The following is a 15,270-nucleotide window of genomic DNA, read 5'->3' as shown; positions in this document are numbered from 1 at the left end:
ATGTATATATATATATCGTATATAGTGTATATCTGTATAGTTTATAGTCTGTTTAGGAAATACTCATCGAACATTGAAACGAATTTGCATAAAATTCGTCAAACAAGTTTTTTTTTAAATTTTAAATAGACAAAACAGAAAAAAAAATATATATGGAATACAATAATAATAATAATAATAATTATAGTTATAATAATAATATACATATATGTGTAGGAAAAATTCAAATACAATCATAATTTTAGCATATAATCAACGTTTTAACAAAGAATACAACAAATAGGACACTCATCAGGAGGCGCGCACACACTAACAGGAGACTAACAAGAGACGCGAGTGCACGGAAACGGGAACGGGATCGGATACTGGATACTGGATACTAGAGGATGGATACGGACAAAAGTCACACACAAATAGGAGCGTAGGAGCGCAGTAGAAATGTACACGAGATATACACAAATACATATAGAACACGCATAGAATACATATATGTAGTTTTGTTTGTTTGTTTGTTTGTAGTTGTTTTCAATACACTGAGTGCACAATATTATCCTTCTCGACCAGCAGGCGGACCTTCATGCAACCATCGGACCCACACGAGAACAGTCGCCCAAAGGGATCGACAGTCACCTGGCTGACACCCTGGCCGGTATGCTTGAAGAAACCATTCTTGGCATGCTCATGGGGGAACGTATTGATCAGCATGAACTGATTCATGTCCCATATCTGAAACAGAAAGAACATTGCAATTATTGGGTATTGGGTGTTGATTATGGGAAGCCTTTCTGTACCTTAATGTCACCCTCAATGGAGCCAGTGACAAAGAACTCCTCATGGGGATCCAAAGCAATGCACTTGATGGTGCTATCGTGCGCCTGAAAATACGAAACATTTGAATACCATTTCGGGAAAGGTTTCACGTCTCTCCAAGGATGCGATCCCATACCTGATAACGATGTCGCAGCGTGCGCTGTCTCACATCGAAGACGCATACATCGCCGCGTTTGCCGCACGAGATGAGCACTTGATGCTGTGGCGCAAACACCAGACAGGACGAACCCTGATCGTGACAGGTGAATGCTGTGCAAAATAGTGGAAGTATAACGATATGCGGTTTATTTAATCCTCGATGGTTATTTACCTGACACACAGGACTTTTTGTGGGGCAGCAAAGTGTCCCAAATGTTGATGTTTTTGTTCTCGGAACTTTGACCAGCTAAAAGAGAAATGCATTAATATAGAAGAGCACTTCTGGAAGGCAGTCAGAAATCAGGCAACCCACCGCTGGCCAGTAGACTGCAAGAGCCAAGGAATACAAAATCGGAAAGCGTCTTATTGTGGCACTGATAGCTCTGTGGAGAGAGGGAGGGAATTGCATCATAATGGTGTCAGGAATGGGCTGGGAGTCCACTCACAATAAACGAACGATTATTCTGTGAGGCGATGCCCGCCTGCCAGAGGCTCAGGTTGCCATCACCATCGCCGATGCCGAACTTGTTGCCCTGCTCGGAGAAGCGGCAGCGGGTCACTTTCGCAAAGGTGCCAGAGGTACGTGGCGAGCAAACGGGCTGCTGGTGGCCCCACTCCCAGATCTGCACTGAACCATCCTGTCCGCCGGTCAGATAGAGGGGCATCAATGGATGAGCACTCATACGCTTAACATTGTCCACCTTGTGGCGCTGCACCTGCAACAAAAGTGTCCGATTATGGCCAGTTCCAGTGCCAGCTCGTGCTGTGCTTCCACTCCACTCACCATGGACGTGCCACGTCCCGACTGCGAGGCGCTTTGTGTACTGCTATTGCTTTCATTTGGATTACTGTTGCTTCCAAATTGGTTCCTGCAGAGAGCAGGGTAAAGTTAAATAAAATGGGAGCCCCCAAAGGCCAGCGGGGAGTACGTACTGCTCTTGCGATTGAATGATGAGGAAGGCGGAACTATTGGTGTCCGCATCCTTGGACAGATTCATCATATCGTAGTCGCACTCATCCTCGTACCAATTGGGCGACTCCAGCAGCAGGGAGATGTCGAACTCCTGGATCTCGCGCGGATTGGAGAACGCGATCATAGAGGAGCTGTTGTTCTTCAAGCAGAAGGACAATATCGATTCGTGATCCTTGTGTATGATGCGTATGTGGTCGGTATTCTCGCTGGTTGAATGCGATTGACCTGCAGGATAGACACGAAGGATGTATGAGTTATAGCACATGGTAGACCGTGGGACCGGACAAGGATTTGGGGGGGGCATGAGACACACACCTTCATCCGTGTCGTTGTCGGGCTGGGAGCCGCGCGTGTGGCCATGATGATGGTGCCCCTCCATGTTCTTGCCAAAGATGCTCTTGATGAACACCTCCTGGGCGGGCTCCTGGCGCACCAGGAAATTCCACAGTCGCCGTATAGGTCCCGCCGAGGAACCGGACACAAACGGTGTGTTGTCCTTGTTCAGCAGCGATCGATACTTGTGGATGGCCAGCCCATTGATGCCGCTCTCCGCATAACAGCCAGGTATATACTGCCGTGTTGGGGGTCCCCGGGCGATCAGGTCGCTCAAGGCGAACTCCTGCCAGCGATTGAGAGTGCGCAGCACCTCGTGCGACAGGGGACTGATCACGGGCAGATCTGCGAACAGACAGGGGATTAGTAATCGGTGCTCTGAGTGGCTGCTCCACCATGTGGATGGATGGTGGTACAACTACCCTGCAGCTCGATTCCTGCCACCTTCACCAGCTCCTGGATCTTGTGGGTGGTGATCTTGATGAGGGCCAAACGGAGTATGCTCCACGAGTACGATGTGGGATTGGTGTGCTCCGTATTGTCTTTGGCTTTCAGTTGGGTCCGACTCACGTTCACATCGTCGTCGTCCTCCTCTTCCTCCTCGTTCTCCGACTCGTGCGAGTCATCTGTGTCGTAATCATCGCACTCTGTAAGAGGAGGGAGGAATCATCCCCAATTTAATGATGGAGTTCCTGGCGTCGCGTAAGCTACTTACCCGTTGTACCTGGCGGCGGTTTGGACAGGAAATAGGAGAGCATCGATGTCTCGGGTGGCATGAACTGCTCCCGGTATGTGGGCTTGTCCTCCTTCATGTTGTTCGAGGTGCTGCTCTGGCTAAAGCTGCCCAGGATCTTCATGTTCAGCTTCATGCGCTGCTTCGTGATGGAGGTGACGGTGTTCCACACGCTGTTCTCATCGGCTGTCGGATCATCCGAAGTGGGGCCGGCTGCTCCTGCTGCCGCTGCCGCTGGCAGGCTCTGGGCCTGACCCGAGGCCGGCTTGATCAGCAGCTTCTTCATGCCGCCGCCAAAGAGCGTCGACCAGGTGTCATTGTTGAAGCTCTGGCCGCTCAAACGGTACAGCAGCCGACTGTCGCAGGTGCACAGCGAGTAGATGAACAGCGCCATGTATGTGGAGACAAAGGACTCCAGCAGCAGGACATTCAGCTTGGGCACATCCTCATCCTTCTCGCGGGCAAGCAACGCCCGGAGATTGGTGACACCCGGCCACTTGGAGGGCGTCGTACAGATGCCCGCCGGCTCGTCCGTCGAGTACTTGCGCCTCCGTCCGTACGCATTCCGGCTGCCCACCAGATACGAGCACTCGAACGAGGAGTTGATCTTCGCAATGTTCTCCATGCCTGGACTGGGGTAGCCGTTGAAGGCCGAATTGTTGACCACAAAGCTCTCCGAGTCGCAGAGCGACTGGTAGATGCACGAGGAGAGGGCCACCGCGAGGTCGCGCAGCACGAAGATCTCGCTGAGGGCGCTCGTCTCGATGCCGGGGAACGGCACCACCTTGATGATGGTCTGCAGCATGTCCACCGTCTGCGACTGCAGGTATTTAATGGGATCGGCAATCACCGTCTTGTTGCCAGCCACGCAGGCGCTCAGCAGCGGCAGGGTGGTGGGGAATGGCAGCGGGCTGAGCAGCTGCTGTTGGGTCTTCTCCTGCTGCAGCTCCTGCAGCAGCAGCACCAGCTCCATCCGCACAGAGGCGAGGCCCCCGCCGCTGGCGCCGTGGAGCGAGCAGTAGCTGAGGAGGGTACGCAGCAGCGTCTCGTTGGCCTTGAGCCAGCGCTTGCGCTTGGCCGCCCGCAGGACCTTGGCCTCGAAGTCCTGCTTGTCCTGCATGAGGATTTCGTGGAGCGTGGGCCGCTCCGTGCTCGGACAGATGCTGGCATTCATCTCCTTGTCATCCTTGGCATCCGCATCGCCGCCACTGCCGTCGCTCGCCTGCTGCTGCTCGGAGCTGCAGTAGTTGCACAGCTGCTTGAGGGCCTCCACCTCCCGCTCCAGCCACATGTACAGCTGGTAGCGCAGCTGGCCGCCATCCACCTCGAAGCCGGTGGCCAGGGTCGAGAGCTCCTCCATGAGGATCTTCAGGCAGGCCACGAACTTTAGCTGCTGCGCCATGATGTCCATTTTGTGGCCATCGCCCGTGGATCGTCCCACAGCAGCCGCAGCAGCAACAGCATCTGCCGCCCCCATGGGGGGCTGGGGTGTGGCCATCTCGGGATCGTCATCATCTATAGGATCGGCATCAGCATCCTCTTCGTCGTCATCCCACTTGATCTCGAACTTGGCCTCTGCTTCGTTGCCCGCCGCAGGTGCACCCCAATCGAAGGCATCCGCCGTGGCTGTGGCCGTGGCTGTGCCCGCTCCCCACTGATCCATGATCCCCGAATTGATGAGCTCCTCTTTGTTGATCTGCTGGCTCGTGGCCGCCGCCTGGCTGCCGGCCATGCTGCTGCCCGATGAGGATGGATCCTCGCTGATCTTCAGCGGCAGTTTGTTGAGCACCTCGAGGGCCAGGGCTGGGCAGCCGCTCTTGAAATGCCCGTGGGCGGTGGTGAAGTACAGTTGCCGTTCAATGGGCGTGATGGAGTCCTCCAGCTGCAGTTGTTTGTCGCAGGCGGCTCCGCCCGTGCCCGGTCCCGCGCCGGCTGTCTCGTAGTTGAAGCCCGACAGCACGACATGGGCGATGCGTTTCTCCTGCGCGGACAGCGCAATGTTCTGCCGTATCAGCAGCGGATGCGTGCGCAGATAGATGTAGAAGTTGAAGACATTCGGGTTGGTGGCCTGCGGCTCGGGCCGCAGGAGATCCTCCTCCCGGTAGCTGCTGTGCAGGCTGCCCACGCCGCCCGTCAAGAGCAGGGTGTTGAGGCTCTCCTGGTACTTCTTCAGGGTCCAGTAGGTCATCGAGCGCAGGAACGGGTCCGGATGGGCGCGCGGTATGTCGCAGCGTCCCGTCTCCGGGTCGGTGCCCAGGATGTGCTCGTGCAGCAGCTTGTGGTAGTAACAGCCCTCGGCATCGCCCTCGTACAGTCGGGCGATGATGAGAGCCAGCTGAAAGTCCTCCAGCTTGTTCATGCACACCTCGATGGCGTCGTTGAGGGAGTTGGCCAGCAGGAAGAAGGCCACCGCATGCTCGAACCGCTGCTTCCCCAGCAGCACAAAGGCGTTCTTCAGGGCGGCCTTGCGCCAGCGATCCTCGGCGAAATTGTTGCCAAAGAAGGCGGTCATCTTCTCGTCCCGCATCGACCGGAAGAGGCCCCACACCAGGGACTTCTTCTTCATGGCCAGGTAGTAGATGGCCGCGTCCAGGGGGTCCTGCTTCTGCTGGTAGGCGCACTTGGCCAGCCGCTCCACGCAACGCCGCAGAGTGTTGATGTTCTTGAGCCAGTAGCCCATGCCCAGGTCCCGCAGCGTGGCCCAGCGCAGGTCGCCCTTCGTGTAGCTGGGTATTAGGTTGAGCAGCTCCTCCTCGCTCTCCGAGTGGTAGGCCCACACAATGTTCGAGGTGCCCACGCCCTGGCGCTGGAACTGGGCCCGCTGCTGCAGCGGCAGGCAGCGCAGCAGATACGTAAAGTGTTTCATGGCCAAAAGGAAACGGAGACCGCAATCGTCTAGCGATTCCGTGGCTGTGGCGCCCTCCTTGGGCACGTTTGCGGTGTTCTTGCCCATGTCGGCGGCAAACTTGTCCGAGAAGTCCGTGTTGCAGGTGGCCACCGTATCGGCGAGGGCCAGCAGATGCATCTGGTCCAGCGACGAGAGCCCCGGCAAATGTGTGTGCGTGAGGAGGCGCGACAGAAGCTGCCCCTGGCGCGGGCCAAAGTGCGAGATGGACTGCTTCTCGGGCAGCGAGAGCCGTCGCTCGTGCCGCTTGCCCTGCTCCCCCTCCGACAGCAGCTCGTCGAGATTGTCCTCCGAGTTGTGCATGTCGAAGAGCTCATCGTAGTCCTTGTCGTTCTCCGCGTTGCTGGCGCCCCCCTGGCAGCCAGGCGTCTCCCTGTCCGCGTTCAGCAGCACCCACAAGGGCAGCGGCGGAATCGAGTTGATCTCCGCATAGTCGAGCATCAGTTCCTCCGGGATCTGGGTGGTGCTGCCCCGATGCTCCGCCTGAATGTTGTTGTTGTCCGCCGCATTGTAGCTGATGCTGAGGGTGCGAGAGCGGGACCAGCTGCGCTGTCGGGCATACCCGTCCTCGTCCTGGGTGGCGCCGTGCTGGTCGCCACTCGAGCCGCCGCTCATGCAGCGCACCAGATGGGCCAGTATGGCCTTGACCCAGCGTATCTTACCGCAGTTCAAGAGCTCCATCAGCTGCTTGGGATGGTACTGCGGCAGCACCGGGCAGGCGATCCGCGAGGCCTGGAACAGGCCAAAGTCCGTCAGGTAGTCATCGCTGCCACTGTCCCGATCGTTGGGGGCACTGCCCACGGTTGTGGCCACGGCGCCGCCTCCGTTCATATTGGCCATGCTGGTGTTACCCAGACGCCGCTTCTTGTCGTGCGACAGCAGCTGCAGATTGGCGGTGCTCACTTTGCTGATCAGCGGCATGGAGGCCACGTTCTTGAGCCTCAGCTGCGTCGATTCGTTGGCCAGACTCCGCAGGTCCTCGTCGCGCAGGTTGCGCGTGTCGGGCACGTCCTCGCTGCCGCCGTTCGCACCGCCCACCATGTGGGAGGTGTAGTGCGGCTTCCACTGCGAGTACACATGCATTTCCGAGTCCATGGCCACCACCAGAATGCCGTCGCGCACCCACGATATCTGCATGGGTAGCGGCGGCAGTCCATCCGCCGTTTGTAGATCGATCTGTCGAAGCTTCATCCATCGGATCTCATCCACGAAATTGGGCTGTGCCAGAGAGCTGGCCTTCCGCAGGATGGGCCGATTCACGGAGCGCGACTCCTTCATGGCCTTGATGTTCGCCTGGGCAATGTCCGAGCTGACGGGCGTGTACAGCAGGATCTTGCTGCCGACGGCCACTGTCAGGATGTGCGAGCCGTCCTCCTTGGACACCCAATCGAGCTGCACCAGATGCTTCTGTGTGAGCGGACAGGTGTTGCCGTTCTCGGCGATGCTCTTCCTCAACGATTGCAGCGTACTGAAACTGGGGACGGTCAGGAGCCCCGAGGCGGCCACCGAGGGCTGGCGATTCACGCTGACGGCCAGCTCTGGTGTGGTCTCGCCACTCCTCGGCGATCGACTGTCGTCGTGGGCCTGGAACGTGTGCAGCACCTGGTTGAGGCGCTGCTTCTTGGCCAGCAGTCGGCTGTCGTGCAGGTAGCTCAAGTCGATGCCGTGCCCAATGTTGATCCTCGGCAGGTGGACGTTCTTCAGGTGTATGGTGTCCTCCAGCACCCATTCGCTGCCGCCCGAGCTCTCGCACTCGTAGATGGCCACGCAGAGGTTCACGTACCGCGAATCGGGGTCACCCTTGTTGGGTCGCGTGAAGCTCTTGCCGTACTTGTAGGCGCACGCAATGCGGCCGCTGTAGGCGGCACTGATGTTCAGCGGCTGGCCCGGTATCTCAATCGCCGACTGCTGGATGCGGCTAAACATTTTCCACTCGGACCAGTGATAGGCATCGCCATTCCCATTCCCATTCCCATTGCCAGTATCCTCTGCGGAGGGATTCTCGATGGGTTCGCACTTCCAAAAACGCGACACCGAGTCCGAGCAGGCCGTCACAATGATGTAGGGGGCAAAGCAGGCCGGATAAATGCTGGAGCTGCTCAAGTGGCCCGCTGCCGGGGAGGCATGTATCACATCCACGCCCTCGGGTAGCGGCAGCTCCTGCGTGCACACCTTTTTCGTGGTTATGGAGATGTGCGGCGCCTCCACATGCGAGCCAAAGTGCTCGGCACCCGTGAGGGTCTCTGCCCCCTGGGACATCCGTCGGGGATTCGGGTTCGCATTCGGATTAGGATTGTCGTCGGGCTCTTCCTGGGTGAGGTTGCTGTCGGGCACATACATGGCCGTCTCGGAAAGGAAGGAGTTCTGCTGCTTGGAGCTGATGACGATCCGCCACATGTGTATGGTGCTGCCCCGCAGCGTCTTCTCGATGTTCACAATGTAGAAGGGCTCCTCGAAGTCGGCATTTCGCTGCAGATCCACAATGGCGTCCATGTCCGACTCGAGGAAGGGATTGTAGCGCGGCTCGTCCACATCCTGGGCGTCCACTGACGCGGTGGTGCGCTGGCCCCCGGTTATCAGCTGGGCCTGAAACACATGCAGAAACTGCGTGTTCTGCCAGTCGTGTTTGGCATCCGAGATGGCGTCCAGCTGGAGGATGCACCCCGGACGCGCCGTCGACTGCTGGGAGACGACCTTCAGCTTGTCGTGCAGCGCCGATCGTTGGGCCTTCATTGTGGAGGAGGCATTTGAGATCATCGACGAGAGCGAGTGCGACTTGTGCAGCGTGTTGAGGTTCTCCGAACAGGAGATCTCCGCCAGCAGGGTCCGGGCATCAATCACCGCCTGATACACGCGCAGATTCTCCCCATCGCTGGCCACAAAGCAGGCGCTGGGGGAATTGCTGTAGCTACCGAGGGTGGTGCTCGGCAGGAGCGTGGGTATCCAGGCCACATTGCTGAAGGCCGATATCTCGGGGGAGTTGATGCGCGCCAGCTCGCTGACGCCGCCCGAATGGCACAGTGGGCCCACCGAGTCCACGCGCCACAGTATCAACTCCGAACAGAAGCCAGTGGGTGTAAAGACATCCTTGTCGTTGCCGTTCCCGTTCCCATTCGATGCGGCACCAGCAGATCCTCCTGGACTGGCCACGCCGCCCGTACCGGATCCCATGGTGAGGCCACCGCCACCTCCCCCACTCAGGGGCTGCTCGAACGGCGACATCGGGGACTTGGCCTCCGAGTCGGGCAGATTGTGATGCGATGTGGAGACGAGCAACGGCAGCACCGGGTGACAGGTGATGTCATTGACCCGGAAACGGTGCCCGGAGGCACGGCTCACGTGGCCGATGCTTAATACTTGGGTGAATTTCGTTTTGAAGGCGAACGTCAGCTGCCAGAGGTTCAGGGTGCCGTTCGAGTGCTTCGTGACCATCGAAACTGAGGGGGAGACGTTTAGGGGCAGGGCACTAGTCACCCCGTTGCCACTGGCTCCCGCCGAGTCCTGGGAGCTGCTGGCAACGCCTCCGCTGGCCGCTGCACTGTCGTCCGTCTCCTGATCCTGTTCCCGATCCTCGTTGTTGTCCTCCTGCTCCTCCTCGTGCTTCTCGAACGCATGCTGGTCGCTCTTCAGCGACGAATCATCCGCCTGGCCGTTCTTGTGGAACTCGTCCTTGCTCCTCACATTGTTGGCGATGTCCCTAAAGGCCAGCGGATGGCTGCCCGTGTTGAAGAGGCTCACCGTGGTGGACATGGACATGGCATCGCCCAGCGGAAAGGCCGACGGAATGCGCGTCGAGAAGGACACCTGCGCCTGCCGGAACGAGCCCGGATAGTAGTCATCCAGCCACTCGATCACCCAGATCAGGTAGCTCCCGTCCACGGGATGGATGGCAAACAGCAGATCGGGACTCTGGTGCCAGTCCCTCAGCAGGCACTCGATCTTGTTGTCCAGCGAATCCACCAGCTGTGTGATCGGATGCTGCTGGTGCTGATGCTGCTCGTTGTTCAGCGAGTTCTGGGACGTTGTGTTGGACATGGAGTTCAGATGGAGACCCGCTCCAGTGCCGGCCGTATGCTGCGAATACTTGCTGTACTCCTCGCCGCTGTCGTCCACCGACACGGACTTGGAGGAGCGCAGATACTTCTTGTGCGCATGCGTGCCGTGCGTGCCGCCGGGTGCATCGTCCGGCAGGTCCACTCCGCCGCCTCCAGAGTGCCCGTGATGATGGCCATGTCCGTAATGGCCGTGATGATGGCCATTCTCCTCGTCGATCACCTTCTTGGTCAGCTCCTGGAGTATTGCCTCTGCCTGGAGGGTGAAATGCATCTCCTTGTTGTTCAGCCAGTGCAGGATGAAGACGTTCTGGTTGGCCGGGTCCGATGTCTGCATCGACGGCACCAGCGGTATGTCCGTCTCTGCGTTGATGGAGGCCGCCAGATGGAAGTGCATGCCGGGCGTAACGCCCGAGCCATGAAACCCATACGAGTGGAAGTCGTGAACGCTGCACGACGACGGCAGGGACGGTATGGGCCCCAGATAATTGCTGAAGCTGGCCGGCGACGAGCCCATGGCCCCGCCCATTGCTCCAGCGCCCATGTGGGCCGGCGGCAGGATGCCACCAGGGCCTCCCGGGGCGGCGTGTGCCCCCGCCTTCATGTGGCGCCGTATGTGAAAGCAGGTCTTCATGTGCTTCAGTCGCTGCATAAACCGATGCTTGTGCCGGTGCGTCCGGAACTTGGGATTCTGCGAATTCTGCGGATCGAACTGGGTCATATTGACCAGCCCGTCGTCGGGGAGCACCGTCTCGATCCAGATGCGGCAGATGTTGTCCAGGCAGGAGGTCACAAGCATGTTGGCCACCGATCCCTTGGGCATGTACTTGCTCGTCTTGCGCCACACAATGTTCGACACCGCCCGCGGATGGGCAATGTAAACGTAAGTGAAGTTAAGTTCTCCGATGGCGGCGCTCACGCCACCCGATCCACCTCCTCCTCCTGCGCCTGCGCCCGCTCCACCTCCGCTGGTGTTGCTGCTCAGGTCATCCGTGTGCCGGGTCGTGCCTTTGGCGGGGAAGAGCACCTGCTTGTTCTCGTACCAGATCTTCACCAGACGATCGTTGCGGCCGCAGGTGGCGAACAGTGTACCATCGGGACTAAATGCCATATGGTAAATGGGTATGGCCGTCTGGCAGGACCAAATGTTCTCCCACGTGGACACATCCTCGGCCTGGTTCGATTGCTTCACCTCTTTGCTCTCGCCAATCTCGAATTTTACACCTACGAAAAATGAAGGCATTTCGATTCGATTCGTCTTGCTTTGCTTTGCCATTTGCTCGACCTACCCGTATGCTCCTCCTCCTGCTGGTGTGTGGGCGATTTGCTCTTCCAGAGCTGTATGTTGGTGCCGCCGGTGAGGAGGCGTGTGCCCTCCAGATTCCACGAGAGGGTCACCACACTCGAGTGGCTGGTAAAGGAGCCCGTTTGCACCCATCTATAGGATATGGCCAAAAAAACTGTTTCAGGGCGGGGTACTTTCTATTTTCGAGTTAATAATATTTAAAGGATAGGTATCCCCTGAAAGTCGAGCTTTGTTGCTCCCAAAAGGCCCCTCAATGCTTCGACGCACGAGCGAGTAGAGAATCAAACAACCAAATACATGTCGAGTGCATGACAAGTCGCGCGGTGGACTAGAGGATTATTTTGTGACCTCTTTTAAAGGGAGACTGAGTCTACTCTCGCCTTCAATCGTACACAGTCTTAAATTGTCCTTCCATTGACTTCGTCTTGAATCGATCGAGTTCGTAGCGAACTAATTCTGGATCATCTATGTATCTATTCTAAGGCTTATAATTTCCCGAATTAGATATGAGGCTATAATACATTTAAATGCACTGAAACCTGCCTTTTTGTCCCCCATTTATCTCTGAATTTGTTTGTAACGAACGTGTCTGTTCGCTTATGGGTTACTTCTCGTCTTTAATCGAACGAGTGGCTCTCGTAGCAAAGGCGTATTATCTACTGAAACATTCAAAAAGGCACTCAACAATATTTTGTATCGGTTTGATTATGGGGAATGCTGTATGAACAGCAAATACAGCTTTCGTTCCTGCATTCTATTCCGTTTTCATTTGTAGCGAATGTATCTATTCGCTTTGCATTTTCCACTCGTTACAGTTTACAGTTTACAATTTATAGAATCTCACCTGTAGTCTAGGAAATGGGTATTATGCTTGCTGGACTCAATCACCGGCGTGGGCTCAAAAATGCATATCTTATTCTCGTAGGCAGCCGCTATTTTGCCGGTATCGGTGCTGCAATCGAGGGCGGATATCTTCACATAGCCATGACTAGCGCCCGGTATGATCTGGACACGCTCGAAGGTGCTTGCTAGGATGACTACATTGCAGCCGGCGGCGTAGGCCTGCAAAAAAAAGAAAAAACACACACATGGAAAATGAAAGGAAAACAAAAGATCGGTTATATAGTACATATATTTCGTAGTAGCTCGTTATCTTTAAATTTCTATATCATTGTGTGTGGGATGTGATAACCGACCACTGCATAAGGGGCGGGCTTATCATCGTCATACGGTTGGGTTTTGGTTGACAAGAGGCCAGCCACCACAAGGGTTACCGGGGGGTTACCTGGTAACTGGTTATAGCTACTCCATAGAAATAGTTTGTGTGTGTGGTGTTTGATTTATTTGCCAAGCTGTCGCTGATATGCTCATTATCGTTTAAAAAACGGAATTCCAACAAATCGGCAAGAGAGCTCTTAAGTCGGAGTTTTCCCCCAAAACTCCTGATTCTATGATTTCAGTAAACCCTCTCTCTCTCTCGCGCTCTCTTCAATCAGAATGATTCGTATTTATGATGATTCTGTAGCTATTTTATAGTTCCACTGCTCTGGATCTTCATCAGAAATGGTACATTAAAATGTTGCCCTACGAATATTTCTAGATGCGCCTCAGATTCGAAGATGTCCTCTATCGATTAATGGCTACATGTTTTATACTTTTATGTGTCTTATTCTTGTCTTGTCTCCTTATTTTGGTTGTCCGTTAATCATGTCCCTTGCCTATTCTATTGCTGTTCTCACGCTAGTAGGACAGCGTGTATGGTACTCGCTGGGAGAGGACTCGTACTCGTAGTAGCGAGACGAACGGATCTGACGTCGAACGTGAAGTGTTTTTTGGATCCTATCGATTACCGATTATGATCGATTATCTGTCGCCTGCTCGTCTTCTATGCATTCTTTCGTTTCTCCTTGCTATTCTTCTTTTCCTGTGGATTTGTGGCATACTGCGGCATACAGGTGGCGCCACTATCATTTGAATATCTTACACAAATTATAAATAAAATAAAACTGAAACTAAAATGATGGCAATAAGTGTGTGGGACAGAGAGGCATAGTAATGTCAACATCAGAGGAGGAGGCGAAGCTGATTACAGAGAAGAAAATAAATATGTATAATACTCGTAATATGTGTGTAAATAGGTCCCAGGGACAAGCACGCGGCAGATGTTCCGATCATTAGAATGCGCCACAGTTAATTATGTTTCTGTTTTCCGTCTGGGCAAATATATACACAATATATACATGTCTATATATATATATATATAGAGTCTATACGGGACGGCACCCGTCCCCACCCACAGACATTGGTGGCTCTTCGATATCTGCGTTTAGAACCTATCGAAATGTGATCGTAAAGAGAAACGATAAATGATCACATATCGGAAAACTTCGGTGATACCCTAGGAAGATGTCAACCGATCCTATGGCACACAGATAGACTTCGCGTAGCGATGGATTTATCGCCGATCTATGATGCCCTTTTATCTGAGATTTGAAATACCTCTTGCAAGGGTATAGAAAAACCCCAAATCACATTTTAAATGCGTGCTCACGACCATACCAATATTTTTTATGGCCGTTTATTATTATTTTTTCAATTGCTTATTGGAGAAGACGTCACGTCAGACGATTTCCTTAACAGGAGAGAGGGTGCCCAATGCAGGCGGGAGAGAGAGGGAGTTTAAGGTAAGGTATACCCAGAGATGGCTCTCATGATAGTAGCATATTTTGCATTAGTTTTGCCATGAAGAGGGATACCAAAGGGTTATTCCCTGGAAAGTGTGCATATGCAACTGGAACAGGGGGAATGCCCTATGTCGTGGGCGAGCAGAGTGTGTGTGCATGTGTGTGTGTGTGTGTGTGGGAGGTGGTGTAACGCTGCAAGCTGCAAAATTAGGGCATCATCAAAGGCCACCTGACCAATCGAAGGGTACACACACACACACACACCAACGAACACACGCGCGCGCACGCATATGTTTATATGTATTTCTACGCATTCGGCTCATTTCTGTGTGCCTGTGTGCCAGCACTTGACCTTTAAATGTAATTTATTGCCTGGCAATGTATGTAAATATGCAGTTTACTTTTATTTCAATCGACAAACATTTGGCAAAAATATTGATGTTTTACTCTCCCTGTCTCTCGCTCTCTCTTTCTCTCTCTGTGCTGCTGCTGTTTTTTTTTTTTGTCAACTCAAGCAATTTACGCGCATTGGGACAGACACACACACACACACACCCACTGGAACACACACACGAATAGCCAATCGCACACAATTTGTTGTTTTTATCGAATTTACACACAGAAAATATTCTCTATCTCATCATTTGCATTTGATTTAATTGACCACCAAGTGTGGCAAAATATACATTCATATAGTATACTGTACATATATAACCAATAAAACAGCATTAATATTTCATTGGCACTGGTACATATGTGCCTGAGTGTGCATCAGGCATGTACATATATGTAAATAACAAACATTAAGGGGGGACGGGACATGCTCATGTGGCGACCAAGGGGCGCTCCGCTCCGATCGGTGTCTCGGGCATTCATTCCAATTGGAATTTGCAAATATGTCAAACGCGTTAGGGGCAAAAATGGGCGAGTGTATCAATTGTATGCCTGTGTGTGTGTGTGCATGAAATTGTTGTACAATGGAAAGATGATGCGTGATAAATAGAACGGTTACTGGTGAGAGGGGGGACACTTGGACTATTCTCTCTTACTGTAAATGGTATGCCTTCCACGGAGCCAATGGCGAAGCACCGGTCACCTGCATTGCAGGCACCGCTCAATATCTGATGACAATTCATAATTCTTTACAATTGATTATCACATCACAGCGCACAAATTGTAGTGTTGTTGGTTCTTTGGTTTTTTGGTTTCTAGCCCGATTTTTTTTCTTGCTTGTAACAAACGACAACAAAGTGACATTACATAAAAATAAGTAGGGTTGTCAAAAATATATCAAAATATCAATATATCGATATAT

The 15,270-nt window shown here is 53.9% G+C and overlaps 1 protein-coding gene across 2 annotated transcripts; it reads right to left on the bottom strand.

The window, feature by feature from the left end:
- Positions 1-187: 187 nt before the first annotated feature.
- On the bottom strand, positions 188-15,247 carry Rbcn-3A (rabconnectin-3 alpha). Of its 2 annotated transcripts, none has more exons than XM_033385074.1 (14): positions 15,005-15,247; positions 12,116-12,333; positions 11,255-11,403; positions 2,991-11,189; positions 2,695-2,922; positions 2,258-2,620; positions 1,903-2,167; positions 1,754-1,838; positions 1,416-1,685; positions 1,283-1,352; positions 1,142-1,216; positions 947-1,080; positions 792-875; positions 188-726 (listed from the first exon to the last, which is right to left on the bottom strand). In XM_033385074.1, exons 1-14 carry the CDS (start codon positions 15,089-15,091, stop codon positions 526-528), a joined length of 10,428 nt encoding a protein of 3,475 aa, XP_033240965.1. In that variant the 5' UTR covers positions 15,092-15,247; the 3' UTR covers positions 188-525. The 2 variants fall into 2 exon arrangements, with proteins under 2 accessions (XP_033240965.1, XP_001355095.2); XM_001355059.3 differs by having other exon boundaries at positions 2,698-2,922.
- Between the last annotated feature and the right edge of the window lie 23 nt (positions 15,248-15,270).

The sequence above is a fragment of the Drosophila pseudoobscura genome, chromosome X (genome assembly GCF_009870125.1).
Source record: "Drosophila pseudoobscura strain MV-25-SWS-2005 chromosome X, UCI_Dpse_MV25, whole genome shotgun sequence".
NCBI lineage: Eukaryota > Metazoa > Arthropoda > Insecta > Diptera > Drosophilidae > Drosophila > Drosophila pseudoobscura.
This window is presented reverse-complemented; position numbering and strand designations above follow the sequence as displayed.